Raw genomic sequence first — 27,264 nt, 5'->3', positions numbered from 1 at the left:
TCATGCCTGTAATCCTAGGAGGTGGACATGGGTGGATCATTTGAGGTCAGGAGTTCAAGACCAGCCTGGCCAACATGGTAAAACCTATTCTCTACTAAAAATATAAAAAATTAGCTGGATGTGGTGGCAGGCACCTGTAATCCCAGCTACTTGGGAGGCTAAGGCAGGAGAATCGCTTGAACCCAGAAGGTGGAGGTTGCAGTGAGACGAGATTGCACCATTGTACTCCAGCCTGAGCAACAAGAGTAAAACGCCATTTCAAAAGAAAAGAAAAGAAATTATACTCATTACCCCTGTCATCACTTCTCTTCTACATCATGTTGGGAATTAAAAAGAACGCATCATTTTGTTGGGACTCCAGAAAATTTCCTGTGTTCTCATCTTTGTATTTTATCAATTGATTAAGGCTTTGGACAACTGAGCAAAGTATAGAACATATCCAACCCAACCTCTGCCTCCCAAGAGCTTACTTCCTGAAGAAGAAAGTTTTCTCCACATGGTGAAGAGGAAGATGAGCCTTCTTACTTGTTAAGTGCCCTGCGACGTAGAATGTAGATGTTAGAGCTGGTCCGTGGAAGAGCAGAAGGAAAATGTGCTACTCTTAGGACTTGGTTTAGGTTTTAGTTCGTTATGAAAGGCAGTCATATTACAGATCGTTAACGTAGTTATGCCAGATCTAACCATAGTACATTAAGATAGAAACAAATATTTTATTTTATCTTGCATAATCAAGACCTCAAATCATGATTTGTTAGCCATTACATGTACAATTACTATTCAAACTTGATCTCAAAAATAACATTAAAAATAACAGAGAACACTGAATTCATTTAAAAGTAGACATTTAAAATAGTATAGTTCACTTTTTTTTTTTTTAGAGACAGGATCTCCCTATGTTGCTCAGGCTGGTCTCAAACTCTTGGGATTCTCCTGCCTCTGCCTTCCAAAGTGCTGGGATTACAGGCGTGAGCCACCACGCCCGGCCCTTAAAATAGTATAGTATACTATCTACTAAACAAGATTGTATTTAAAAGTCATTTGGCCCTGTCATGAAACAAGTTTGGGGATTTGTTTTTAAGTGAAAACAGCTGTCCATGGAAGTGAGAAGCCAGATAGAATAGTATTTGCTTTCTTTTGTCAGCTTCGCCTTATTCTACTGCTTCTAAGAACTTCATTGAGCACATCTTAAGGGTCAGGCACTGGGCTTCATGCTCTCCTCAGCTTAGCTTCTTGTCACATGCAGAGTAGTGTCATTTCACTCCATCCTCTGATTGCTCAAGAGGAATCGTGTGTGTGTGCATGTGTGTGTGCATGTGTGTGCACGTGTGTGTGTGCGTGTATGTGTGTGTGTCATCTGCCAGTTTTGGAATGTCTGCTTCCCATTCAAAAGTGCTTAGGACACTGTGAAAGCCACCTCAGCAGAGGTGAAGGGAGCCATGCAGGGCTCCCGGGCTTCTGGTTCGTGGCCTCTGGATGAAGGTGTGGCCCCTGGTATGATAAAGTCCTGCTGGGAACTCTGAGACATTGAACAGTTATCAGCCATTGACACCTCTACCTGGCTTGTCTTTTGTGCTTCTCCCCAGTACTAGCTGCTCCAAGGTTTCAAACTAGGAACAATGTGAAGTGGAGAGTAAAAGACAGAGAAGTCTGGGAAGGGTATAGCAGACCTGGTGGGGAAGACCCCAAAAATTGCAGCTGCAGAGTCAAGAGAATTTTAGGAGTCATACTGATCATGTAATGTGTGCAGTGCACGCCACTGGATACCTGAAGTGCAGAGAATAGTAGGACATGGTCTCTGATACTATACAGCTTCACGTTTAATAGGAGGGAGAGAAGTGCATGAGTTTGCACAGCAGCATGAGAATGGATGATACCAATGTTGAAATCATTCATTTCAGCACTTAAATGTTTCCTGAAGACATACAGTATGCCTGGAACTCCCAGGACATCACGATAGACAAAACACACATAATCTCTGCCTATAAAGATGGTATAGTCTAGCAGGAGAGCTGGCAGTGGTCAAACTGTAGAAATACCATCATGCATCACTTCACAGGGAAACTGAGAAATGCGTCCCTGGACATGTGCAGCCACCCTAGGGTGTACCCACACAAACCTAGACAGTGTACCCTAAAAAGCCTCACCATACAGCCTAGGTGTGGCCTTTTGCTCCTAGGCTACAAACCTGTGCACTGCGTTACTGTGCTGAATACTGTAGGCAGTTGCAACACAGTAGTATCTACGCATGTAAACACAGAAAAGGCACAGTTACGATACGGTATTGCAATCTTATGGGACCACTGTCCCTACTGTTAGCCAAATTGTCAGTATGCGTGCATGACTATGTATTTAGGGACAATGATAATAAATGCTACAAAGGAACTATGGAGACTATGGTAGATAATAGGGACACCTCACTTACTCATGGGGAATCGGAAAAGGCTTCCCTGAAAAATTACAACTAAGCTGAGATTTGAAGAATAATGAGGACAGGTGGGAGGGGTTTTAGTGAGGCCAAGGGAGTTGTAAGGGTGTTGCTAGAGGAGGGAGAAAATCTGAGAAGGCTCTGAGGCAGGGAAGCTCTTGGATATTTGTGAAGCTGGGAGGATTAGAAGGATGGGGTTATCAGGGTGTATCTAGTGAGGGCAGAGCAAGCCAGAAGAGTAAGCAGAGAGCAGGTTGTGCAGGACTTGTAGACCTTCCTGGGATGTCTGACTTCATCCTAAGACTGAGTTGCCAGTCTAGAGCTTTAAACAGGTTGGGAGGGACAAGCCGGCTGCAGCGTCGCACATACAGTTAGAGGGGCTGCCGTGTAAGCAGAGGCTGGTTAGAGAATTAGCAATAACTCAGCAAAACTTAGAGGTGTTGGCTTATGAGCTATGCGAGGTGACAGTGGAACTAGGAGGAAGTGGTGGCTTTTGAGAAATGGGCTGGATGGGCCTTGATATTGAATTGGATTGAAAAGAGAAGGAAGTGTGGAAAACAAGGCAGGGCTCTGCTATCAGCTAGCCAATGGTCCACTTACCAAGGTAGGGAGCACCAGAGGGGAACCAGGCTAGGGGAATGAATGGAAGTTTTTGTAGTAGATGAGTAGCATTTCAGATATGAAATGGGCAGGAAGGTCAGTGGGCCGGGTTCTCGGAAGAAGGGACTGGGATGGGAGTCACAGGCCTCTGGTGAGTACAGAGGCCACGGAGTCCCCAGCATGAGTATGACAGTGAGAAGCAGCCGGGAACAAGCCCTAGGGGGAGCCCTGGCTCACTCCATTCTCCCAGCAGCAAGTGCAAAGGAGCAGTGTTGCTGACCAAGGCTCTCACGCTGTCCTGCACGATCACCAAACTTTCCGGCCAGTACATTTTATTTTTATTAATACAACTTAAAGCCAGAAACATACCCAGCCCTCATTGTTTTCCATAAGAGCATCTACCAAACCCAAACGATATCCCTAACCCCTAAACCTCATCACAAGAGCTACATTTTAATACGCTATGTCTACTAACAAGCAAATACATTGCCCTCCTCCAATACGATAAAGTCCCCCCAATGGGCATGTCACAGTACCCCCAACTCTACTGGGTGATTGTTTTTGTCCATGTGCATATATTTCATCATTAAAGTGTTAAAAAAAAAAAACCCAAATATTTCAATTTCTCTCTCCCTTAAGTTTTTTGCCTCTGTACAACTGGTTAATGAGTCTAAATAATTAACAACTGAGTATGAGGAGCTTGGAAGATACCCCTTTCTGACTCCTACATTAGGGTAGTGTCTGGGTCACCACAGGGCTCAGAATTGGGTGGAAAACCTGGAGGGACAGCTGTGGAGACCCATCCTGACCCTGGGTGACAGAAAAACGTGGATATTCCAACTCCGGCAATCCCGGGTTGGAATGTCCTGGATTCTGCAGCCTCTGTAACTATTCACCCTCCTCCCCTTCTCTCCTGGGGGCAACAGAATAATTAACTGAGACACTGCTGGCCTCAGGAAGATTCAGCAGGAATGAAGGTCAGTGAATACACCGTGGTGTTTGGTGACATCTTAAATCTGATGGTACATTAGTCAGAAATGCTTACAGTGTCTTTTATAATAAACTTTGGTTAATGGACTAACATGAAGACTCTAACCCTTTTGCACTGTTAGTCCTTGGGTACAATGCCAAATACATCAGGTAGGTTCAACAGAGTCGAGGAACACCATGAAATCCTGCATCATGAGATGAGCACAAACTGTGCTCAATAGCACAAAATACCCAACACCTGCCGACACTCTGCAACAAGGACTTGATATTCTGTAGGATTAGAGATGTGATGGCTGGAAGTCTCCTTCTTCCAAAGCAAACACCAACCGGAATCCTTCACAAAAGCCCACGGCTAGGTTGAGCCCTGAGTTGGGCCCTCTTCTGTGAGCAGAGTCAGGGTAGAGTAAATCACTGACTGCCTGCTCCAGTCATTTTAAAGGTGGTACAGCACGCTTTTAAACTGGTATCTCGAGTTCCAACAGAGTGATGGAAAAGTTGAATGCAAATGTCTTCTGCTTTGTTTTCATTTGTAGTCATCCTAGAAAAAAATTTTAATAAGTCCCCAAATTATTCTCCAGTAATGTGATTTAAATAATAAATTCATAAAGATTGAATTGATTTGTTTACAGACACTCAATTGTAGAAAAATGACATTTTTTTGTTGTTTACACCATCAAATCCAATCAAGCCAAACAAGACGGTTAACTAAAATGATTAATGAACGCAGCATTCGCTGACGGCATTAAATTTAGCATGTGTTACTGATGTCAGGGTTGATTAGTTCTCTATCTAAGGCTGATGCTATTAAAAGCTTTGCGCAATTTAGATGTTGTCATTGAGTCAAATTTCCATGGGGTGAGATAAATTCTATCAGGATTAATTCTGCCATGGTGCAGCACATGCACAGATGTTGACTAGAGAGTGGGCCTTTTCTGATGGGACAAGAAGAAGGAATGGGAGGCAGAGGGGCCGCAAGGTGACATCAATCTCAGGAAAAGTAAAGAAGCTTGGAATAAGGAAAAAAAAAAAAAATCTTTGCACAAGGATTCCCAAATGGCATACAGGTATGAACACTGATCATTTCGGCTTCAGAACTTTTCAAGAAGTGGGAAAAAATTAATGAAGGGGAGGAAGAGGTTAATATAGTACCATGATTTAGGAACTCCTCTGAAAATGAATCCATGGGGAAATCACTGTAGTCAGTGGTGGAGACCAACATTTTTATTAATAAGATGAAAGGAAAGAGCGGTAAAGCAAAGGGGGATCATTGGATGGAATATTATGTGTCACAAGCACTTGAGGACCTAGAAAGCAAACCGGAGTGATTATGCCAATCAGATTGCAAGGTCGGAGACATGCTAAAAGGTTAGAAAGAATCCAGTCCTGGGCCATCGGACAGGACTTGGGGAAATCAAGTTGCTGCAGACCGCTGTGATTTGAGGAAGGTGTGCAATGGGGGACCTTAAACCATTTCCAACATCTGTGCCTTTGAAATATGTTATTATTGATCCAATATCCCCAAGACATTTTAAATGGAAGGGAAAATGTACTCTAGCAGACCCAAATTCTCTGGATGTTTAGACCCTGTCCCTGTCTAGGGATGTGGGGGAGGCGAATCTGTCAGTGGATCAGATCAAGCGAGAAGGTTCTTGTGATTAATGCAGCTGGGCCATCTCAAAGAAAAAGGCAGCAAATAGTTTGGTTCCCTCTATGTAGTTCCACCTAAGAAGAGGAAAAACAAAAAGAAATTTTGTTAAAATTTCCATTCAAATGAAGGAGGAAAAACATTCTGTCATTTAGACAGGAAGATTTGATGTTATAAATTCCACCTAAATTATTGAACATACTTCTGAGATCCCAGTAGGAAAGGCACTAAGTTCCACGTGGAAATTGCATTATTATTACTAAGAAGATGAGAATCAGTCCTAGACTCAAATCCAAAGGTCCATTTTCCTTGATTTCTTATCATTGATATGACATGGATATCAGTCAAACATTTTCTTGTTTCTCGCTAGTCTGGGAGGCTTAGGAGATATTAGTACCTGCCAATAGTGCACATAGCAAACATTCCTAAGTAGCCTTTTTTGTTTTGCACTGAACATTTGTGTTTCCCCAAACTCCTATGTTGAAGCCCTAACCACCCAATGTGTCTGTATTTGGAGAACAGGGCTAGAGGAGATGATAAAGATTAAATGAGGTCAAAAGGGGGGTCCTAATCCAATGGGGCTGGTGCCCTTATAAAAAGAGAAGGAAACACCAGAGCCCCCTAACCCTACCATGTGAGCAAAGGGACAGCCAGAAGAGAGCCCGCACCCCCCAGGAACCAAAGGGGCTGGCACCTGATCTCGGGCATCCAGGCTCCAGAACTGTGAGGAATCAGTGTGTGTTGCTTAAGCCCCCAGCCTGTATGATTTTCCATTCTTGCATAAATTGAACAGGAGCTCACCCACGTGTAGACCGGGGTGTGTGCAGTGAAGGAAGAAAACAGAGGCACATTGCACAGGCATCAGCTGACCTGTTGATCTTCTCATTCTGTGAGTGTTCTCCATCATCAACAGCTCCCAGTGGAATCATTACCACGCTCTTGTGGACGATATCCTGGAACATTTTGGTAATTGGAATGGTGGATCCATCCCGGATCATATCTGGGTCTGTTCCAAACACTGAAACAGGAAAAGAAGGCATCTGGATCAAGTAAGGCCACGACCCGACCACCCCCAGTAAGCTCCTCAAGGGCAGCGCAGCTTTATCTTCTCTCTTTTTCCTTGTTAATATTTCTTTTTTACCATTAGATTTGGTGCCTAGGGTAAGGAACCCTTTTGATATCATGAAATTTGTATTCTAATACAGATGCTAGAGTCAAGAAGAAAACTGTGGATATCTTCTTGACAATTACCTACTTTAGAAAATATTTTAGGGTCAGGCATAGTGGGTCATGCCTATAATCCCGGCACTTTGGGAGGCTGAGGTGGGCAGATCACTTGGGGTCAGGAGTTCAAGACCATCCTGGCCAACATGGTGAAACCCCATCTTTACTAAAAATACAAAAATTAGCCAGGTGTGGTGGCGCATGCCTGTAATTGCAGCTACTTGGGAGGCCAAGGCAGGAGAATCTCTTGAATGTGGGAGGTGGAGGTTGCAGTGAGCCGAGATCTTGCCACTGAACTCCGGCCTGGGTGACAGAGCGAGATTCTGTCTCAAAATAAATAAATAAATAATATTGCAAATAAAATTTTTATTTTAAACTAATTTTAGAAAAGTTTAGAATTTAGAAAAGTTGCAAAAGTAGTACAGAGAGAGCTCCCATCTATCTCTTACTCTGCTTTCCCTCATCTTATGTAACTAACACAAAGTGATCACAGCAAGGAAACCGAGGATGGTGCAACGCTACTCAATGCCCTCCGGACTTTTAGTTTCACCAGTCTTTCCCTCTGTCCATTCCAGGATCTGATCCAGAATCCACACCGCATTTTTATTACCGCTTCTTAGTTTATTGTATGTTGGGGCCGTTTCTCAGTATTTCCTTGTCTTTCATGACCTCGACCAGCTTGAAGCTGATCAATTAGCAGTTGTGTAAAATATCCCTCATTCTGGGTTTGTCTGATGTTATCTTGTGATTGGAAGAGGTCATGCATTTTTGGCATGACATGAGACAATGTGCCTACCTTTCTTGTTTCTTCATGAATTAAATATTACAGAAGTGGGACTTTTTTGGTGACAGGCCAGTAGCTGTACTATCACTCAAATGTCACAATGTTTCTGGTAATTTTCAAAGCATCGCATAAAATAGTTTTAACTGCTATCCCAGGTTTTAGAAAGAGATGAACTTGAACCTTCAAGCTTAGAGGACATGCTGCCAGTGAGGGAGCAGGGATGCAGAATGAAACCAAGAAACCTAGAAGAACATGCCGCCTCTTCTTCATTCGCAGAGCAGGATGTGGATGTCAATCAAAGCAATGTACCTTGTTAGCAGAACCAGCGGCACACAAATAGACCAGAAGGTGTCTTTTGCATTCCTGAAAGGCTACTTCAGACCCATCTATTGTTGTCAACCTTCATATTTCAAAACACACCTCTCTTCAGCTGCCATCACATTTCTTCAATCCTAAAGTTTACTGGCAAAATACCTGCTAAATTGGGGGCAGCAGGAATGCTGATGTAAAGAGGCATGGCTCCATGTCTTGGATTGTTCTCTGGTTTTCCGTGTCTGTTTCCCTTGTATTGATAACCCCAAGTGAGAGAGTTAGTGCTTCAGGGAGATCTGGGCTTCCCATTCCGGCTTTGCTACCATTAGCCAATGTGGCCTCAGGCCTCATCTGTAATAGGACGCCATAGGTCTATCTAAATGCGTGCCACTGCTTTTCCACCTGGCTTTTGGGGAGACCCAGAACCTCCAGCTTTGGGGAGAACCCCAATTCTGCTGTTGTTGGCAGGGTCCCCCTCCTGGTGCAGAAGTCAAGGGAACTGGGTGTTCCTGCTCCCTGATGCCACAGCCAGCACCCAAGTACACGCCCTCTGCTCAGCCCAACACATGGCTCTACTCAGGACAGTGAAGTGCCTGGACTTTTTTTTTTTTGAGACGGAGTTTTGCTCTTGTTACCCAGGCTGGAGTGCAATGGCGCCATCTCGGCTCACCGCAACCTCCGTCTCCTGGGTTCAGGCAATTCTCCTGCCTCAGCCTCCCGAGTAGCTGGGATTACAGGCACGCACCACCATACCCAGCTAATTTTTTGTATTTTTAGTAGAGACGGGGTTTCACCATGTTGACCAGGATGGTCTCGATCTGTTGACTTCGTGATCCACCCGCCTCGGCCTCCCAAAGTGCTGGGATTACAGGCTTGAGCCGCCATGCTTGGCCAAGTGCCTGGACTTAACGCAGGAACCACCAAAGAAGTTCCAAATAGAGCTGCGCTGCCTTCTGGAAAAGTGATGTGGCATTGTGAAGAGACCACTGGCTTTAGGGTCAGACACACTGGAATGGGGTTTCTTGTGTGTTTTGTAATTTTATCCAGCGAGCTCATCTCCAGGAAGCTCCTGTGGAATCTCCTTGGCCTGCCTGGGGTCTGTGTCCTCCAGGGCAGTGCTGTGCTTGCAACAGAGGCAGTCGCCACAGCACTAGGGAGATCGGGACCACACACTAGGTAGACATTAAAGACCCAGAACCACAGGGGCAAGGGTCCGTGATTAAAAATTCTCATGGGAGACCTTGTGCCTGTCCAACGTCCAAGCAAAAACAGTTGCACTTACACACACACACACAGGATGGGCGTGGCTCTTGGGGGATGCCCTGCCTGTATAAACTGGGTCTCGTTTTCAACTTCCTGCCTCACTCTGGCCCAAGGCCATGAAAGCCCCAGCCTCTCTGTGACCAGGAAGAGCAGATCTCTGCAGGCTGGCCCAGGGTCTGCTTATTCACCCCCCTAGAGTTTAGGTTCTCCTTCATTTTTAACCCTAAAGGGTTTCCTCTGATGCCACACAAGCTAAGCTGTGTTTTCCCATTTTTCGTTTTTCACTCTGTCCCCTAGGCTGGAGTGTAGTAACGTGATCACAGCTCGCTGCAGCCTCAACCTCCTGGGCTCAAGCAATCCTCCTGCCTCAGCCTCCCGAGTAGCTGGGACTACAGGCATGTGCTACCACACCCAGCTAATTTTTATATATTTTGTAGAGATAGGGGGGATCTCACCGTATTGTCCAGGCTGTTCTCGACCTCCTGAACTCAAGTGATCCTCCCACCTCTGCCTCCCAAACTGCTGGGATTATAAGCTTGAGCCATCACACATCTGGCCTAATCTGTGTTTTGAAAGGACATTTTTACATGTTAGCAACATTTCTATGAGTTTTGTATTGGGGATGTTGAAGATTTTCTAGTCTATCATTTTCCCCAAAATTCAGGTCTCCAGACTTAAATTTGAACATAGGCTTTGCCACTTGTGAGCTGGGTGCCTTTTGTCAAAACACTTGGTGTCTGTAAGCCTTCATTTATTCCTCTGTCAGATGGGGAAGGCTATTGGGAGGATTACTTGAGATGGTGTGTATAGTGTGCCCTGTGCATGCCATGCATTCAACAGTATGTCAATATTAAAGGAAAGTCCCTTTCTGAGTTTTAAAAGTGTCTGCTTTACCCACAGTCCCACGGGTACCACCCCTGAGTCCCACTGCAGACTGGCCAGTCAGAAGATCTTAAGGTCCCACCTGTTCTGATGGCTCTTTTGGCTGCGATATACTGGGTGTTGTTAATATTTGCGATCCACGGGTGTAGTCCAAGAGCCATGGAAACAACCATCTTGTTGGAACTATTTCTTTTGGAGAACACATCCTCAAGATGCTGTGTCACCTAAAAGGTGATGTTTTCAATAAGACAAAATGTCAAGTTATTCTCTTATACAGTTAGCATAGTCTTCCATCAAGAAGCCCCAACCTGACACATTCAAGTGTTGTGATTTTCCCTTCGCTCTTCCAGAGGGCAACAGTGAGATCCTTCTTCAGTGCTGAGAGCAGGAAACCCTGGGCTGCACCCAGAGGGGGACTCCCCTCTATCCTCTACCCTGCAGTCCTGGCCCCCCACCCCCTTCCAACCACAGCGTCTCACACACAAAGGTGCTGGAGCATCGCTGTTGAAAGTGAGGAAGCCAAGCACCAGCAGGACTTCTCATTTGAAACGTTCTCTTTTTGGACTCCTCAGTACCCTCTGAATGTTTTGGTAACATTAAGCATTTGGGGAATTTCCAAGAAGTGGAAGCAACTCCAGGCTCAACTGTGGAGGAGCCTCATTTCGGCCTCATTCTCTCCCCTCCTGCTCCTTTTTCGTTGATACTGTGGAAACCCTCCCGGGTCCATACTCAAATTTCTTCCACTAATTCCCTCAGCACACATTTATAGAACACCTGTCATGTGCCAGAGACTGTTTTAGGTGCTGCAGATACAGCTGTGAACAAAACAAGGAAGGCCCTGCCCTGGAGTTTATATGTCATGAGAAAGAGGGGGAGTACCTCCAAAAAGAAGGAAGGGAAGGGAGGAAGGAGGGAAGGAGAAGAGGAAAGGGAAGGGAGGGGGAGGGAGTGGAGAAAGAAGGGGAGGGGAGTGGGGAGAGGAGAGGAGAGGAAAGGATGGAAGGAGGGTAGGAGGAAGAGACAGGAGGGAAGGAAAAGGAAAGGAAAGAAAAGAGGAGAGGAGAGATGGGAGAGAAGACAGAAGACGGAAGGGGAGGGAAGGGGGAGATGAGGGGAAGAAAAAGGAGAAGAAGGGAGAGGAAGGGAGGGGAGGGGAATGGAAAGGGGAAAGGAAAGGGAGAAGAGAGGGAGGAGAGAAGGCAGGAGAGGCAGGGAAGGAGGGAGGGAAGAAAGGAGGGGAGGAGGCAGGGAGAAAGAAAGAGAGACTACTTTAGGATATAATTAGTGCTAACAAGATAATAAAGGGCATAATGGGATGGAGAGGGGCTGAGGGTTGGGATGAGGCGTTCCTTTAGCTCATTCATTCAAGAGTCTAGTTTCTTAAACTAGCTTAAGTCAAATTGATAATTGGTTGTAATTTGGATACATAACTTCTTCCAGAAAACATTTTCCTTAAAACGCTTTCCAGGCCGGATAAGGTGGCTCATGCCTATAATCCCAGCACTTTGTGAGGCTGAGGTGGGTGGATCCGTGGTCAGGAGTTCAAGACCAGACTGGCCAACATGGTGAAACCCTGCCTCTACTAAAAATACAAAAATTAGCTGGGTGTGGTGGTGCACACCTGTAGTCCCAGCTACTCAGGAGGCGGAGGCTGGAGAATCACTTGAAACCAGAAGGCAGAGGTTGCAGTGAGCCAAAATCTGGCCACTGCACTCCAGCCTGGGTGAAAGAGCGTAACTCTGTCTCAAACAAACAAACAAAAAAATGGCAACTTCCAAAGTGTTCATTTCAGACATAATGGACATCTGATGACTGAGGCCTGAGACTCCCTGCTTCTGGCTAAGCACAGCCAGTCCCCTACTCTATCCTCCCTCGCTGTGTAAACCAATCTTGCTTTATATCTACCATTTAACTTTCAAATTTTCCTAGCACTCTAGCTTCAAATGGTTATTTGTCTGGCTGCTGTAACTGCATATACTCAAGGAAAAAGTTTGAGTTCTTTTTGTTTGTTTTTTTAAGAGATAGTGTCTCACTCTGTGACCCAGGCTGGAGTGCAGTGGTGCAATCACAGCTCACTGCAGCCTTCAACTCCTGGGCTCCAGGGATCCTCCGGCCTTGGCCTCTTGAAGTGCCGGGATTACAGGTGCAAGCCACTGCGCTGGACAATATTGGTTTCTTGACATTTGTTCCACTTCTCTTGTACTGGAAAAAATGATACTCCAACAGTAGCAGCCTCACTGCTCCCTAAGCCGTGATGTGTAGGAGTCAGAGACCACACTGCTAGACAGAATGACAGCGTTTGTTACCTGCTTTTCCACCACGGACACATTCATGTGAGGGACCAGACGGATTGAAAATTTTCCTATAACTCGGCCAGGTATGACTGTTTTAGCTCCAGGCTCATCAAATGCGCCCTCGATCCCATGAATAGAAAGAGATGGGTACCTCCAGAGGTGCATTAGAATCTCCTCCTATATTAAAGTACAATTATCCAAAGGAGGTCTAATTAGAACCCAGTGGATCTGGGTTGTGTGTGTTACCACCCCACCGTCCCTCTGAGACACCATTCAGGACATGTTAACTGTCACCTTAGTCGCGCCTGACACACGGAGGACTTTTCCCTCAGGACAAACTCTCTGCTGTCCTCAGACGTCTTCGCCCACCCAAGCCGCTCCCTGCTCCAGAGTGCCGCCTTTGCCCAAGATCTGCAGTTTCCGGTTAACAAATGGCAAAGGGGCCCTTTCAATGAGACTGGGCACGGTCAGGGTGGTATGGCCATGATAAAGAGGCCCTTTCAGAAATGTGGGTTCAATTACAAATTTCCATCCCCACTCATTATAATAATAAGAACTTATGTAGTGATGCATTTTCTTATTCAGAAGACGTCAAAGAGCTCGACAGATGTTTCGGTCAGGTTTCCTGCTTTCCCTGGCCATCCTCGCGCTGGTCTGCGGGAAGATGCGTGCTTCGTAGTCATTCACTCTATTGCTCTTTTCAGCTTGCTTTCCCCTTTCGGTCCCTTCCCCAGGAACCAGCCCTGGCCACCAAACACCTTGCCAGGCAACCAAGCTCCGCAGAAAGAGGAGGAGAAAAGCAAAACGGTTCTCATTTGCCTGTAAGGAATGCTTTTGGCTTTGTGTTAACTTAGTCCGCTGAGGCAACCATGTATTCACTTGTGGATCAGGCCCTAAGGCTTTTGGTTTTGTCTGGAAGAATAGTTAGAGGTCTTGGAGTCAGCATCATCCGAGACTCTTCACAGTGTTTGAACAGGTAAGAAGTCCAGCTAACTGGCTGAAGGCTGGCATGGGATCTAGGTTAATCAACAGCTTTGGAAAAACAGGGCTGTGAAATGGGTAACTGCTTGTGGTCAGGTGCCAGGAGCCAGTGCCACCCCAGAGAAAAAGGACTGGTTGATCCAGACCACAGGGAAGTGGCTGTGAAAGTCAAAACCTGCCTAGGAATCAACATCCGCTTTGGGTTCTAAGATGCACAGATTAGCACCCGACAATGATCTGGACGGTGGGCAAATGCGATCCACAAGCCTCACGCCTCTTCCAGGCCATCCAGCAACCTGTGGCCATACCTTAGTATCGAACAGAAACGTCGCCACCTGGCTGCTATTCCGGTATTCTTCCAGGTCCAGATCGATGGCTTTGTATGTATTTACTTCCTCTTCCGTAAGAGGAGCCACTTCATCATAGATTCCAGGGACCAGGATATGACCGGACGGGTCTACCAGGCTACCTGCCAAACACACACAGAAAACACAGCCAGGCAGAAATGAGGAGTGTGCCGATGTTGTGGTCCTGGAGCTAGACCATGGATGGCTCTTTGGGGTTGCAGCAGGCCTCATGACTGTTCAGGTGCCCACAGCCAGAGCCGTCAGCAGCAACTCCATCCAAGAAGTGACCATCAGAGAAAGGAGCTGGTCACCAGGCTCACCCAGCCAGAGTCAGCCCTGCCTTAGGGTTCACCTTGTCAAAGGTGAAGCTGAAAACACCTGGGCCTGCCACAAATGAAGCCAGAGCGAGGTACCTGCATCACACTCACATTCTCAGCTATGACTTTTATGTCATAAACACGGTTTGTGTTTTGGTTTTATCTTATTCTGAGTTAAAAAAAAAAAAAGTAATACGTGTTCTTTATAAAACATTTAAAATACATCCTGGGCGTGGTGGCTCACATCTGTATTCCCAGCACTTTGGGAGGTCAAAGCAGATGGATCGCTTGAGCCCGAGTCCCAGACCAGCCTGGGCAACATGGCGAGACCCCATTTCTACAACAAATACAAAAATTGGTGGGGCGTGGTGGCACTTGCCTATAGACCCAGCTACTCGGGAAGCTGAGGTGGGATGATCACTTGAGCCTAGGAAGTTGAGGTTGCAGTGAGCCATGATCGCATCACTGCACTACAGCCTGGATGATGAAGAGAGACCATGTCTCAAAAAAAATTATTTATATATATATATAAACACACACACACACGTACATGTATACACACATACATCCATACCTGAGAAACCAAAAACTGTCATCATCCCTTCTCAACTTCCCCTACACACACAAACACACACACACAATTATAATAAAGACTCTTTTTCAATTAAAAGCTTGTACCCTCCAGGTCTACTCCATGAGATACCATCATGATCAGAAAATCCTCTATACACGCTAGTATGTTCTTCATGAAAGAGTTCGGGGATCAACGCACATGGACAAAACCATCACTAAATATCCATAAAAACAGCAGAGGTTGAGTTTCAGTAAATGCTGCCACACTCTGGAGAAAATGCTTATCAAAGGCAAAATGCAGCCAGGAAGTATGCTGATAGAAATGGCACAAAAATGTTTCCAAGGCAACTCAGTGAGTCCCCACTGATAATGTGTCATGAAGTCTTCCCTTGAGCGTATGTCCCTAAACTTCTGCTGACAGTCTTCTGGGTAAGGATGGAGCTGCAAAGCACTTAAGACACACAAGTGCTCATAACCCAGCTGGAAAGTTACAGCAGGAGGAGCACTCACGAGAGGCAGGGGCTGTGCAGGAGCACGGAGGAGCCAACGCGGAGGTCAACGGCAAACCTGGGAAGTCAAGGAGACCACAGCTCGACGGGTGGGCCTGGGAGGTTGCCTAGGACGGATGGGCACAATCTTCGTGGTCAGAATTTTTATATAACTTGGCAAGACATTTGATGTTTTTGACAGAAAGATTTGAGGACGACAGGCCCCAACATGAGAGTGCCCACCTGCACCAGGGGCTCATGTTGGAACTGTGAAACTGAACAGTGACATTTTCCCAGTCATTTCAGCTGGTATTGTCAGATGTTGCCAGTTGTGTGTGGTGGGGTGGTGATCCAGATGTTCTTAGTGAATTAGGCTGTGATTTTGGCAGAAATGGCTTTTTCTTTCTTTCTTTCTTTCTTTTTTTTTTTTTAGACAGAGTTTTACTCTGTTGCCCAGGCTGGAGTGCAGTGGCACGATCTCAGTTCACTGCAATCTGCCTCCTGGTTCAAGCGATTCTCCTGCCTCAGCCTCCCAAGTAGCCTAGTTCTTTAATATTGAAAGCATTTGAATGAAAATACTATGCTTAAGGGTTTGTCCCCTCCCCTGCTGTTCATTTTCCTCTTGCAATCATGATACGACTTCATTTCCACAGTTACCACTGCTGTCTTAGTGCACACAAGGAAGGCAGACAGTGCCTTTGACAACTGCCCACAGGAAACAGAATCCTGCATGCCCAGCAGCTGTCTTGGATTTGAACATTTTAAATAACATTGCATATTTGGCACTTACAAAAATGCCCTTGGATCAGCCGGGCATGGTGACTCACGCCTATAATCCCAGCTCTTTGGGAGGCCGAGGGAGGTGGATCACGAGGCCAGGAGATCAAGACCATCCTGGCCAACATTGTGGAACCCCGTCTCTACTATAATACAAAAACTAGCTGGGCCTGGTGGTGCGTGTCTGTAGTCTCAGCTTCTCAAGACGCTGAGGCAGGAGAATCGCTTGAATCCAGGAGGCGGAAGTTGCAGGGAGTCGAGATCGTACCACTGCACTCCAGCCTGGGCAACAGAGCGAGACTCCATCTCAAAAAAAAAAAAAATGCCTTTGGTTCAATGGCCTTTTCTGTTTTATGGCTTTTAGAGGAATGAAAAGAGTAGGAAAATGTCTGCAAAGGGGAACCACAGAAGGTTAGAGCTCGATTTGTAAACCCAAGTATCCTTGTACCGGCTCCTGCCTCCCCTGGACAGGAAGCCTCTTTTCAGACAGGGAACTTACATGGTCTTGCTTTGTGCCACTAGTGGTATCTGCATTTCCCAGAGCTGGTGCTCACTAGCATTTATTGTCCGTGCATAATCACAGCAGAGACAGAGGGGTTAGGAGCTGGCACAAGGCAAGGGCTGCCCGTGGATTCCCCGCACGCTGGCTAGTGTGTGTGGCTGCTTGTCAGCCTGCAGGAGTGGACACAGCAGAACCATCACTTGACATCGGGGACCCTTGGAGTCCGGGCATCTCCACTACAACCCAGCCTGTTGGCAAGCAAAATTCCTGCTTCTCCTCTGATAAACAGCAAAGCTCAACACTATGTCCTTGTGTTTTTGTACAAAACGTATGAAAACCACAGAGGACACAATCCAGAAATCACTGTGCTGTGGAATGATTATTTGATTTGTATCAAAAACTAAAGAAAGTAAAACCGCATTTTTACTTCTGTTCATGAGCCTGAGCTGAATCTTCCTTAGCAGAGTACCATGCACTTGTGGGGCTGACCTGGATCTGTGCCTGGCTGAAGCCACATGATCTAGAAAGATGCATGCAGCAATCATGCTTGTGGGAAAAGCAAAATGTGCTGCAAAAGATTTCATATGCATTTCCTAGGGAAGAAAAGATTCATTCTGGTAAAACAGAAAATTAACCTCCACTCCCCAAAATAGTAAGTTGCATACAATCCAACTTCTTCTGGAAACCATTTAAAATCTTTAAAGGAAAATGGCTGGTTGTATTCTGCCTGAATTATCAGGCATGGGAAATATCATCCAAGAGCTATATTTCAGGAAAACTTGAAGATAGATAGATAGACAGATGGATAGATGGATGGATGGACGGATGGATGGATGGATGGATGGACGGATAGAGAGATAATAGATGGCTGGCTGGATAGACAGATGGTGGAAATGTAGACAAATTTCATGATTCAGTTTGGAAGACTGAAGGAGGAGAACGCTGTACCACTAAAACTGATGCTGAAGACCTTGAGGAGATCCTCCCAGACCTGGACCATCTGGGCCCATTCTACCCTGTCTCAGACTACTGAGGCCAACGGAGTAAATGCTTTTTGGCAATTTGTCTGCCCAGAAAGGGCACATTATTAAGCATTTTTTGCCTTTTCTTTTTTCACTTTTTTGAGACAGGGTCTCATTCTGTTGCCCAGGCTGCAATGCAGTGGCACGATTAGCTCAGCTCACTGCCATCTCCACTTCCCAGGCTCAAGCGATCCTCCTGCCTCAGCCTCTTAAGTAGCTTGGGACTACAGGTCTGCACCATCACGCCTGGCTAGTTTTTGTACAGACGGTCCCAAACTCCTGAGCTCAAGCGCTTCACCCACCTTGGCCATGCTGTGAAGTTTGCATAAGGAAGCTATACATGCCAGGTGGAGCAGAGCAAGGTTTTGCAGGGTCTAAAGCACAGGTAACGTGTGAATCTCTTTTTTAAAAAGAATACCAGATTATGAATATAAAATGATGAGTGTCATAAAATGATGAGTCAGGACTGTCGAAGGAGTTCCTATAAGTGAGGCCCCTAGAGTTTAAACTTCCTTAGCTTCCCTGGGAACCCACCGTGGGCAGCCCTGCTGCCTAGAACAGCTGCAGGTGAATTGAGCCTGGGCAAACAGCCTCGCTGAGAAAAACACACAACTGCTTCTTGCACACATCAGCAATCCACAAAAAATCAAGGACATTATTGGGACAATCAGGGAACTCATCAGCATTGCTGTGCCACTCAGCAACCTTGAAAAATGAAGCCAAGTGGTGCTGTCATGTTTGACACCATCTCTGGAGTCAGGCCAGGGCAGGCCATTACTCACTGCTGGACACGCTGCGTTCCAGCCTCTGTGGCAAGTGTTCTGCACATACCACCTTTTGGCACCCTCAAAGCAATACTTGCTAAATAGGCGATTGTGCCCCTTTACAAATGAGAAACTGAAGACTAGAGAATTCAAGTAACCTGCCAGGGTCATGCAAGTGGTCTGCGGCAGAGTGAGGACATACCTGGTCACCCTCACCCAGAACCCACACTCCTCAAGGCGCAGGCTGGTCTGCAGAAGGGCTTGTCTACGCTGAGAAACGAGACACTCTTGAGGAAGTGGCTGAAGGGCCTCACCTGGTGTGTCACTTAGTTCCTTTCCCCTTTGATCATCCCTTTGTTGATTTATCTTCAATCAAAAAGTCACGCCAAGTCTACTGAAGTTGAACTTGTGGTTCAGCTGGCTTGGGAATACCACGCCCCCACCCAGCCCGGCATTCTTGGAGCAGCAGTAAGGAAGTCAGGGTGACCTCTCAGTCTTTTGCATCCTTCGAGTCTCTGCCCTCTTGTCCTTGAGTATGGCTGGATGTGTCACAATGTCCAATAAAAGAAAACGGGTGAACTGAGAAGAGTTTCAGTCCATGAAAAGAAATAATGCAGACTGACTTATAAATGGAGGGAACAGTTAGCCCAGGGGAGGAAACAGTCAGCATCTACACCCTTGTTCAGAGCTGGCTCAGAAAGCAAGAAGGCGAAGCACATGGAATCAGGTAGAACTGTCTTTTAGTTGATCCCTGATGCTTAAAAAGTGAATCAAAACGAGGCATTACCAAGAAGAGCAACCAGATCAGCCATTGGTTCATGAAGGATGCCACCAAAGGTTCCTGAGTGAAAATCCTGGTCTCTGCATTTCACCTGTACAGCAGATAAAAGGTAAGAGATATGCGTCCTGCCTTGGTTCCTCTAGTAACCTGCCAGGTTAAGCATCTCACGTGGTGGAAGACATATCTGGTGTGTCCCTCAGAACTCAGAGAGGCGACCTCCAGACCTGACTTCACCTTCCATGCTTCTCAGTCACAAGGATTGGAGTTCATACCCTCTGTCCATTGCTTCAATCCCACTGTCTCCTGAATCCCCTGAAACTGACTCATTCCCCAGCTCTTCCACCAACTCTATTCTAGCCAAGACGACCAGGCGCTCCTTGGCCAAATGATGGACGTTTACACAGCTGTCTTCCTTTTGGCTTCATCCCATATTGTTAATCACTCCTCTTTCTGGGAAAATTTTCCTCCCTTGGTTTCTGAGAAGCTTTCTTCTCTTTCCTCTTTTCTTGCCTGCAGGACAATTCTATTAATATCTCCTGAAATAACATCTTTTCTTCCTTCCACTTCTAAAGCTTAATACTTGGCTCATCCTTCCTCTACCCGAGCTTCAAGAGCTCACAGGATAGCGTTTATGTATACAGCACCCTTGACATAAGTGACTCCATCTTAGAAAAAGACTCCACCTTACATTTCATGAGGCACTTTGCCAATGGGGACTAGTTGCAGACTGATCAATAAAGGCTGCATCCAGCTGGATAAGGATATAACCAAACTCATTCTTCCACTATTGGTTCTTATCAGAGGGCTCTACAGTCATAAAATGACCAGGATGTCAGCAACTCAAAACTTGACAGACACTGTTCTGCTATCACTTCTGCTAAGCACCCAGCATCTGCCACCAAAGGCTCTGCATAGATCAAAGACCCCTCCTTGCAAGATCACTGGACCACTCGGGCAAGACCAGGATATTCTTTTTGTCTAGATCACTCTCCCTGGACTGGGTCATTAACTGCTTTTCCTATCCCTTTTCTTTGTTTTTGTTTTTGTTTTCTTGTTTTGAGAAGTCTCACTCTGTCACCCAGGCTGGAGTGCAGTGATGCAATCTCGGCTCACTGCAACCTTTGCCTCCCAGCTTCAAGTGATTCTTCTGCCTCGACTTCCCAAGTAGCTGGGACTACAAGCACACACCACTGTGCCCAGCTTTTTTTTTTTTTTTTTTTTTTTTAATTTTTTTAGTAGAGATGAAGTTTTGCCATCTTGGCCAGGCTGGTCTTGAACTCCTGACCTCAGGTGATCCACCCGCCTTTAGCCTCCCAAAGTGCTGGGATTACAGGCATAAGCCACTGTGCCCAGCTCCTTCTCTCTTCATGGTAACTGTTACTTTGTTTGTTGTGGAATGTTTAGTCTATAACATTTACATGTTGGCTAGGTATACCACGATGTATGCTTTGCAGTATTGACTGCCTTGCGGAGTAGTTGAGCCTGTGTGCCTGCAGCTCTGACTCCTGAGAGAATGGGAGGCACTAAGGAGAACTGCCTGCTTGGGAACTCTGTGGAGCCCATGGCTTTTATTACTGAGATAGCATCAGTAAAACCTGAAATTGTGGAAAGACACAAACACCTGTGGACCTGGTTATCTCCGACCATGCAGGGAAGCAGGGATACTATTAATACCTCCGTGCCATTAATGCGCATCCCTGGAGGTCTGACCTTCAACCTAAACATCAGACCTAAAACTCTGGGGTGCTTGCAGTGCATTCCACTTGAGCATGCTTCTAGTTTCTGAAACTCAGGAGATCTAGACCCAAACTCAACCTCTTCTGCAATTACTTCCTACCAGCATGATTTCTCCTATGTACGCCATGTCCAATCCATTACCAATTTCTACAGGCTGGGCTTTTGTGAAGTTGATTCTTCCATTCATTCCCACTCATCCTTCCGGCCCAGCTGGTCTTTCTCTGTTCCACTCCATCCTCAGTGTACCACCAGAGCAATCTTTGGTTTGGTCACTGTAGCGTAAGACTTTCAGTTCACTAGGCAATAAGGCTAGCTAAATTACTTTGGAGTGCGGACGGTCTCACTTGGAAATGTTGAGCTGGCTGTGTCACATCCTGATGACAGCTCCTCTCCTCCTCTCTTGTAACTTTGCTATACCACCTGTTCTCGGCCCTCATCAAGACGTCCAGTCCCTTGACCCTTCCAAGATGTCCCACATTGGCCTCCTGCTTTTGTTTTTTTCCCCTGTTCAACCAGAATACCACCGTTGGTCATGTCAGCCCCTCTGTGGTCAACACCTTGATGAGCTCTACCTACTTTCTCTACCGCAACCTTGTGGAGTAACCTCAAGCCCTGGGCCAGCCTCTGGGGCCTTCTCCGTCCCTGGCCACGGAGCATGCTCAGAAAGCCATCAATCTGCATGGACAGATGACTCCAGGCCTTAATACTGCCAGGCCCTTCATCATCCTCCTGTCCCTTCTCTTCCCCGTGTCCCATAGCGATCACTTCAAGCCATCACTTCTCTGCAGACACACTCACTTCCTACTAAACAGAATAAAAAAAAAAAAAAAAAAAAAAGACAAAGGGGAAGAAACTCCAGGATTTTGAGCTCTCTACCTACCCAAGGCCCTCACAGAAGAGGTTACTTTCTTCACCTTGGTCTGGAGCTCGCCCCTCCCACCTCCTCAGTGCCTTTGTTCTCAAAAGTCCTCCCCTCCTCCTAGGTCTCTACCTGCTCCTTCTGTCTGTTGCCTCCTCAGGCGGTCGTCCCAGCTCTCTCCCACTTCTCACAGCCATTTTCTTGAAAGATCGTTGTAGAGGACAGTCCTTGCTTCCTGTTTTCCCTGTCACTCCTACATGTCTTTAGTATCTGTATCTCACTCGGAGTAGACTTCCTGAGAGCAGAGCCTATTTCATTCAGTCCTATAGCCCTGGGACTTAGCATCCTCCTATCTGGCAAACGGAAGACACTCACTGTTTTTCAAATGCATGGCCACGTGTGTTTCCGTGTCTGTGCTGACATGAGTCTCACAACTGCCTAGGGACTGGATGGAGCATGGATTATTAGCCTATACATTGTTATGCGAGAAGAAAGATTGATGTGATGAAACAATCACCTATTTACCAGGGAGGGACTTTCTAAGTCTTTCATGCTATCACAGGTTGTCTGCATTACTAGAAAAAGAGAAAGGGAGAAGGAAACTGACTGCATGTCACACATGAACTGAAGGCTGCAGTAATGACACAGCCATCCCGGGAGGAGGCTGGAAATGCTATTGTGTCATCTTTCATGGTGGAAAACCAGGGCTCAAAGTGAAGCCACCTGCACAAGGCTGGGTTTGGTAGAAGCCAGGATTCAGACGCTGGCCTCAGGCAACACCAATGCTCCTTCCCCTTCCCCGTGACCATGGCACTTGGGTCTCCTGCCACTGTTGCCAGCGGTCCCACACTGGGAGCAGGACACAGCACAGTTGCCCCCGCATCGATCAGGCAGTCTGCTTACCCCGCTGCAGGCTGCCATACCTGCCTGCAAATCCCACAGCCAGAGTTTCCAAGCTTTGCTTTGTGAGTCACAAACCCCTGTGAATCCCCTCTCCAGAACGATGCACACAGGCACATCCATTCCAAGTGTCGGGAGGTTCATAACCTCTCCAAACCCAAGACCTCTGTACCCACCCCCACTCCCCAAAGGCTGTGTGTCCCGGCAAGGCCTCTGTCCTCAGGAAAGCTTTCTCTTCCTCCCCAGGATCCCAGAATGGGTTGGCGCTCCCATTCACACCCCCACAGGCCTCCGCCCACACACTGCTGTCTGTGGATACCTCCACGGTGAAGTAGCTGTTCCCCCGCGTTCCGTAGGTGACGGCTGGCTTCCTTTTGCTGATCCACAGGTTATCTGAAATTACGACGCAGTCCACGCCAGAGAAGAATCGGTCCTTTTCTTTCTCCATAAGTTCCTCCAGGGCAACAGAGCCGGCCTCTTCCATCCCCTCAATGATGAATTTGACATTCACAGGAAGATCCTGAGTAACAACAGAAGAGAAAAACTGCACACGTTGCCTGATGTGGTTTGGCTCTGTCCTCATCCACATCTCAACTTGAATTGTCTCCCAGAATTCCCACGTGTTGTGGGAGGGACCAGGGGGAGGTGAATGAATCATGGGGGCCAGTCTTTCCTGTGCTATTCTCATGATGGTATGTCTCATGAGACCTAATGGGTTTCTCAGGGGTTCACTTCTTCCTCATTTTTTCTTGCTGCTGCCACATAAGAAGTGCCTTTTGCCTCCCGCCATGATTCTGAGTCCTCCCCAGCCTGTGGAACTGTAAGTCCAATTAAACCCCTTTTTCTTCCAGCCTCAGGTATGTCTTTATCAGCAGCATGAAAATGGACTAATACAGTAAATTGGTACCAGTAGAGTGGGTCATTGGTGAAAAGATACCCAAAAATGTGGAAGCGACTTTAGAACTGGGTAACAGGCAGAGGTTGGAACAGTTTGAAGGGCTCAGAAGGCACGAAAATGTGGGCAAGTTTGGAGCTTCCTAGGGACTTGTTGAATGTCTTTGCCCAAAATGCTGATAGCAATAAGGACAATAAGGTCCAAGCTGAGGTGGCCTCAGATAGAGATGCGGAACTCGTTAGGAACTAAAGTGAAGGTGACTCTTGTTATGTTTCACCCCTGCTGTAGAGATTGTAGAACTTTGAACTTGAGAGAGATGACTTAAGGTATCCAGCAGAAAAAGTTTCAAAGCAGCAAAGCATTCAAGAGGTGACTTGGGTGCAGTTAAGGGCATTCGATTTTTAAAGGGAAACAGAGCATAAATGTTCAGATAGAAAAGATAGAAAAGAAAAACTCATTTTCTGGGGAGAAATTCAGGCTGGCTACAGAAATTTGCCTAAGTAGCAAGGAGCCTAATGTTAATCCCCAAGACCATCAGGAAAAGTCTCCAGGCCATGTTAGACACCTTCATGGCAGCCCCTCCCATCACAGGCCCAGAGGCCCAGGAGGAAAAAATAGTTTCATGGGCCAGGCCCAGGGTCCCTGTCCTGCATGCAGCCTAGGGACTTGTGCCCTATGTCCCAGCTGCTCCAGCTATGGCTGAAAGGAGCCAATGTACAGCTTCAGAGGATGGAAGCCCCACACCTTGGCATTTTCCATGTGGTGTTGAGCCTGTGGGTTCACAGAAGTCAAGGATTAAGGTTTGGGAACCTCCACCTGGATTTCAGAAGATGTTTGGAAATGCCTGGATGCCCAGGCAAAAGTTTGCTGCAGGGGAGGGGCCCTCATGGAGAGACTCTGCTAGGGCAGTGAGAAAGGGAAATGTGGCATCGGAGCCCCCATATGGAGTCCTTAGTGGGGTGCTGCTTACTGGAGCTGTGAGAAGAGGCCATGGTCCTCCAGACCTCAGAATGGTAGATCCACTGACAGCTTGAACCATATGCCTGGAAAAGCTGCAGACACTCAATGCCAGCCCATGAAAGCAGCTGGGAGGGAGGCTGTACCTTGCAAAGCCACAGGAGCAGAGCTGCCCAAGACCATGGGAACCCACCTCTAGCATCAGCGTAACCTGAATGTGAGACCTTGGGTCAAGGGAGATCATTTTGGAGCTCTAAAGTTTGACCCCTGGATTTCAGACTTGCATGGGCTCTGTAACCCCTTTGTTCTGACAAATTTCTCCTATTTGGAATGGCTGTATTTACCCAATACCTGAACTCACATTGTATGTAGAAAGTAGCTAGCTCGCTTTTGATTTTACAGGCTCACAGGTGGAAGGGAATTACTTTGTCTCAGATGAGACTTTGGACTGTGGACTTTCAGGTTAATGGTGAAATGAGTTAAAGACTTTGGGGGACTGTTGGGAAGGCACGGTTGGTTTTAAAATGTGAGGACATGAGATTTGGAGGCATCAGGGGTGGAATGATATGGTTTGCCTGTGTTCCCACCAAATCTCAACTTCAACTGTATCGCCCACATGTTGTAGGAGGGACCCAGGGGGAGGTAACTGAATCATGGGGACCAGTCTTTCCCATGCTATTCTTGTGACAGTGAACAAGTCTCACAAGATCTGATGGGCTGATGAGGAGTTTCCACTTTTGCTTCTTCCTCATTTTCCCTTGCTGCCACCATGTAAGAAGTGCCTTTCTCCTCCTGCCATGATTCTGAGACCTCTCCAGCCATGAGGAACTGTAAGTCCAGTTAAACCTCATTTTCTTCTCAGTCTCAGGTATGTCTTTATCAGCAGTGTGAAAACAGACTAATACATTGCCCATTCAGCTTTGAAGATACACTATTTGTTTATATATAACATAAATACATGAAATTATTATTCACATTCAATGTATGAATTTGCATTCCCCACAGTTCTGCTTCAGCAATGGCATCACCACGATTGTGACAGAGAGTTCAAGGCAATGCCCGGTGTGTGCCCTCCAACATGGTCTGCCAATTTATTGCTATGATCACGAATTGGGGAAAGGAGCATTTACGGAAAAGCAAATTCTCAATACACCCTCTGTGTGGCTACATAGGGAGGCATTTTTCTCCTTCTCCCCAAAAGGACTTTTTCAAGAAAGGTTAGGCAATTACAAATCGCTTTTCTGCCCTCATAATTCTGAGCATGAAAAAGGAGAACTTTTGCCTTTGAAAGAGTGTGAAGCCTCAGGCTAAGTTTTACTTCAAGTATCTGTTATTTTTCAGCTATGATTTCAATCTGCCTTTTAACTTATTCAAAGGCTTTGATCTTGCAGCAAAATGGAACTTGAGTTTTTTTTCTAGTTAATATTAGGGCATGGAATAGCTCCTTTCAAATTTTTACAACATGCTTCTTCCCCATTTGGTTTTGATCTTCTTGTATCTTTATAATTTATAACTTCCTATCTTTGAGACCCACATGAAGTTGAGAGGTCAAAGTCTTTTCCTAGGGCACAGCATGCATGTAGAGCTCTAAAAGTGATTACATGCAGATAAACGGCACAGCACGACACTGTAATCAGTTCCAATAAGTGGGCTTGACTCACCACAGATTAACAAATGCAACATAAGCACAGGTTATATATCAGAAAATAATATGTAGCAATTAAAATGAGGAAATTAGAAAATCGTTCATCCATTTGGATAAGAGCATTTGGGGACAGTGATTTGTTCAAATCCCTTGTGCTTCTGTGTGTCTTAGGGAGCTCATCTGAAGTTCTGAAATCTGAATATCCAAGGATTCTGTATGAACACTGAACTAGCAAACAATTGCTGAGAAGTACTTGGAAATCCTAAGAATTTTCTGGCAAGTCACATTTAATAAAATGCAAACCCAGAGCACTCAGCATTGCAGGGTGCATGCATTAGCTGCTGGGTCTGCCAAGCCTCCCCTTGGCAGCTCAATGCTCTACCTGTGAAATATGGATAGTGGTGCTCACTCTGCCTCCTAGAAAATAGTCCAGGGAGGTAATGTGTTCTAAGAGCTCTGCAGGCAAAGCAGGAAGAGAAGAAGGACCTCAAGTACTAGCACACGTAGATGTTTCTTCACTGAATCCCTGCAAGCCTGGGAGGTAGAAACAATCAGTCCCACTTCACAGATAAGAAAAGTGAGGCTCAGAGATGAACTGACTTGTCCAAGGGCAGGGAGTATTTCTTCTGTTTCCTTTGTGATTATGTAATTTTCAGAGTCAAAATTTAAAAAGTAAAACAGATTTTGGCCTTTTTATCGCAACAGTCTTATAAAGATTGCTATTCCTTAGAAGGAGTGAGAAGGACAGAGAAGAGGAAAGAGAGGGAGAGAGAAAGAAAGGAGAGAGGAAAAAAGAGAGAGGCAGACAGAGAGAGAAACCAAAGCCCCATGGAAAGCTCAGTGCGTATGTGGTTCAAGCGTCACGGATGAGAAGGCGCCTCTGCAGTGGTCAGTAGGACCCTGCCAAGACCTGTGCTGATTTTATGAGCCTGTCTTCTGTGAGATTCAGTAGTGGAGTCAGAGTACTGAGGTCCCCTCCCATCTGCTTATGTCTCAGGAGAAAATAAACTTCTGAGAGCAAAACACCTGACACCTGATGAAATAACCCTCAGGAAAAGACACCCCAGAAGCCTAGGTCTGCTCTGCAGGACAGGCTGCCGGGGTGGCCCCTCAGCCCTCAGAGCCTTGCAGCCTTGGACAAAGCTGAGGCGGCGCCCAGGACAGGGGAGATGGAAGCAGACCCCAAGGCTGACCTGGAGGGGTGCACACATTTTCACAGAACAGAATCCAAGGCCGGAAGAGATCAAGTCATTTGCCCAAGGCTGCACAGCTTGAGCCGATCCTCTGCCAGTGTCCAAGC

General features: G+C 46.4%; 1 protein-coding gene across 1 annotated transcript in view; it reads right to left on the bottom strand.

Annotated features, from left to right (window-relative positions):
• Positions 1-3,346: 3,346 nt before the first annotated feature.
• The window catches only part of CNDP1 (carnosine dipeptidase 1), a 36,311-nt gene continuing 12,393 nt past the window's right edge, over positions 3,347-27,264 (bottom strand). The window contains exons 6-12 of the mRNA XM_002757338.7: positions 22,787-22,987; positions 18,978-19,062; positions 13,709-13,869; positions 12,432-12,596; positions 10,208-10,349; positions 6,531-6,678; positions 3,347-5,737 (exon numbers count right to left, since the gene is read on the bottom strand). Of these exons, the coding sequence (XP_002757384.4) occupies positions 5,671-5,737; positions 6,531-6,678; positions 10,208-10,349; positions 12,432-12,596; positions 13,709-13,869; positions 18,978-19,062; positions 22,787-22,987 (969 nt within the window). The 3' untranslated portion in view covers positions 3,347-5,670. The remainder of the gene's footprint in view (positions 5,738-6,530; positions 6,679-10,207; positions 10,350-12,431; positions 12,597-13,708; positions 13,870-18,977; positions 19,063-22,786; positions 22,988-27,264) is intronic.

Source organism: Callithrix jacchus, chromosome 13, assembly GCF_049354715.1.
Source record: "Callithrix jacchus isolate 240 chromosome 13, calJac240_pri, whole genome shotgun sequence".
NCBI lineage: Eukaryota > Metazoa > Chordata > Mammalia > Primates > Cebidae > Callithrix > Callithrix jacchus.
Note: the sequence above shows the minus strand (reverse complement) of the source record. Positions and strands in the feature narration are given on the sequence as shown.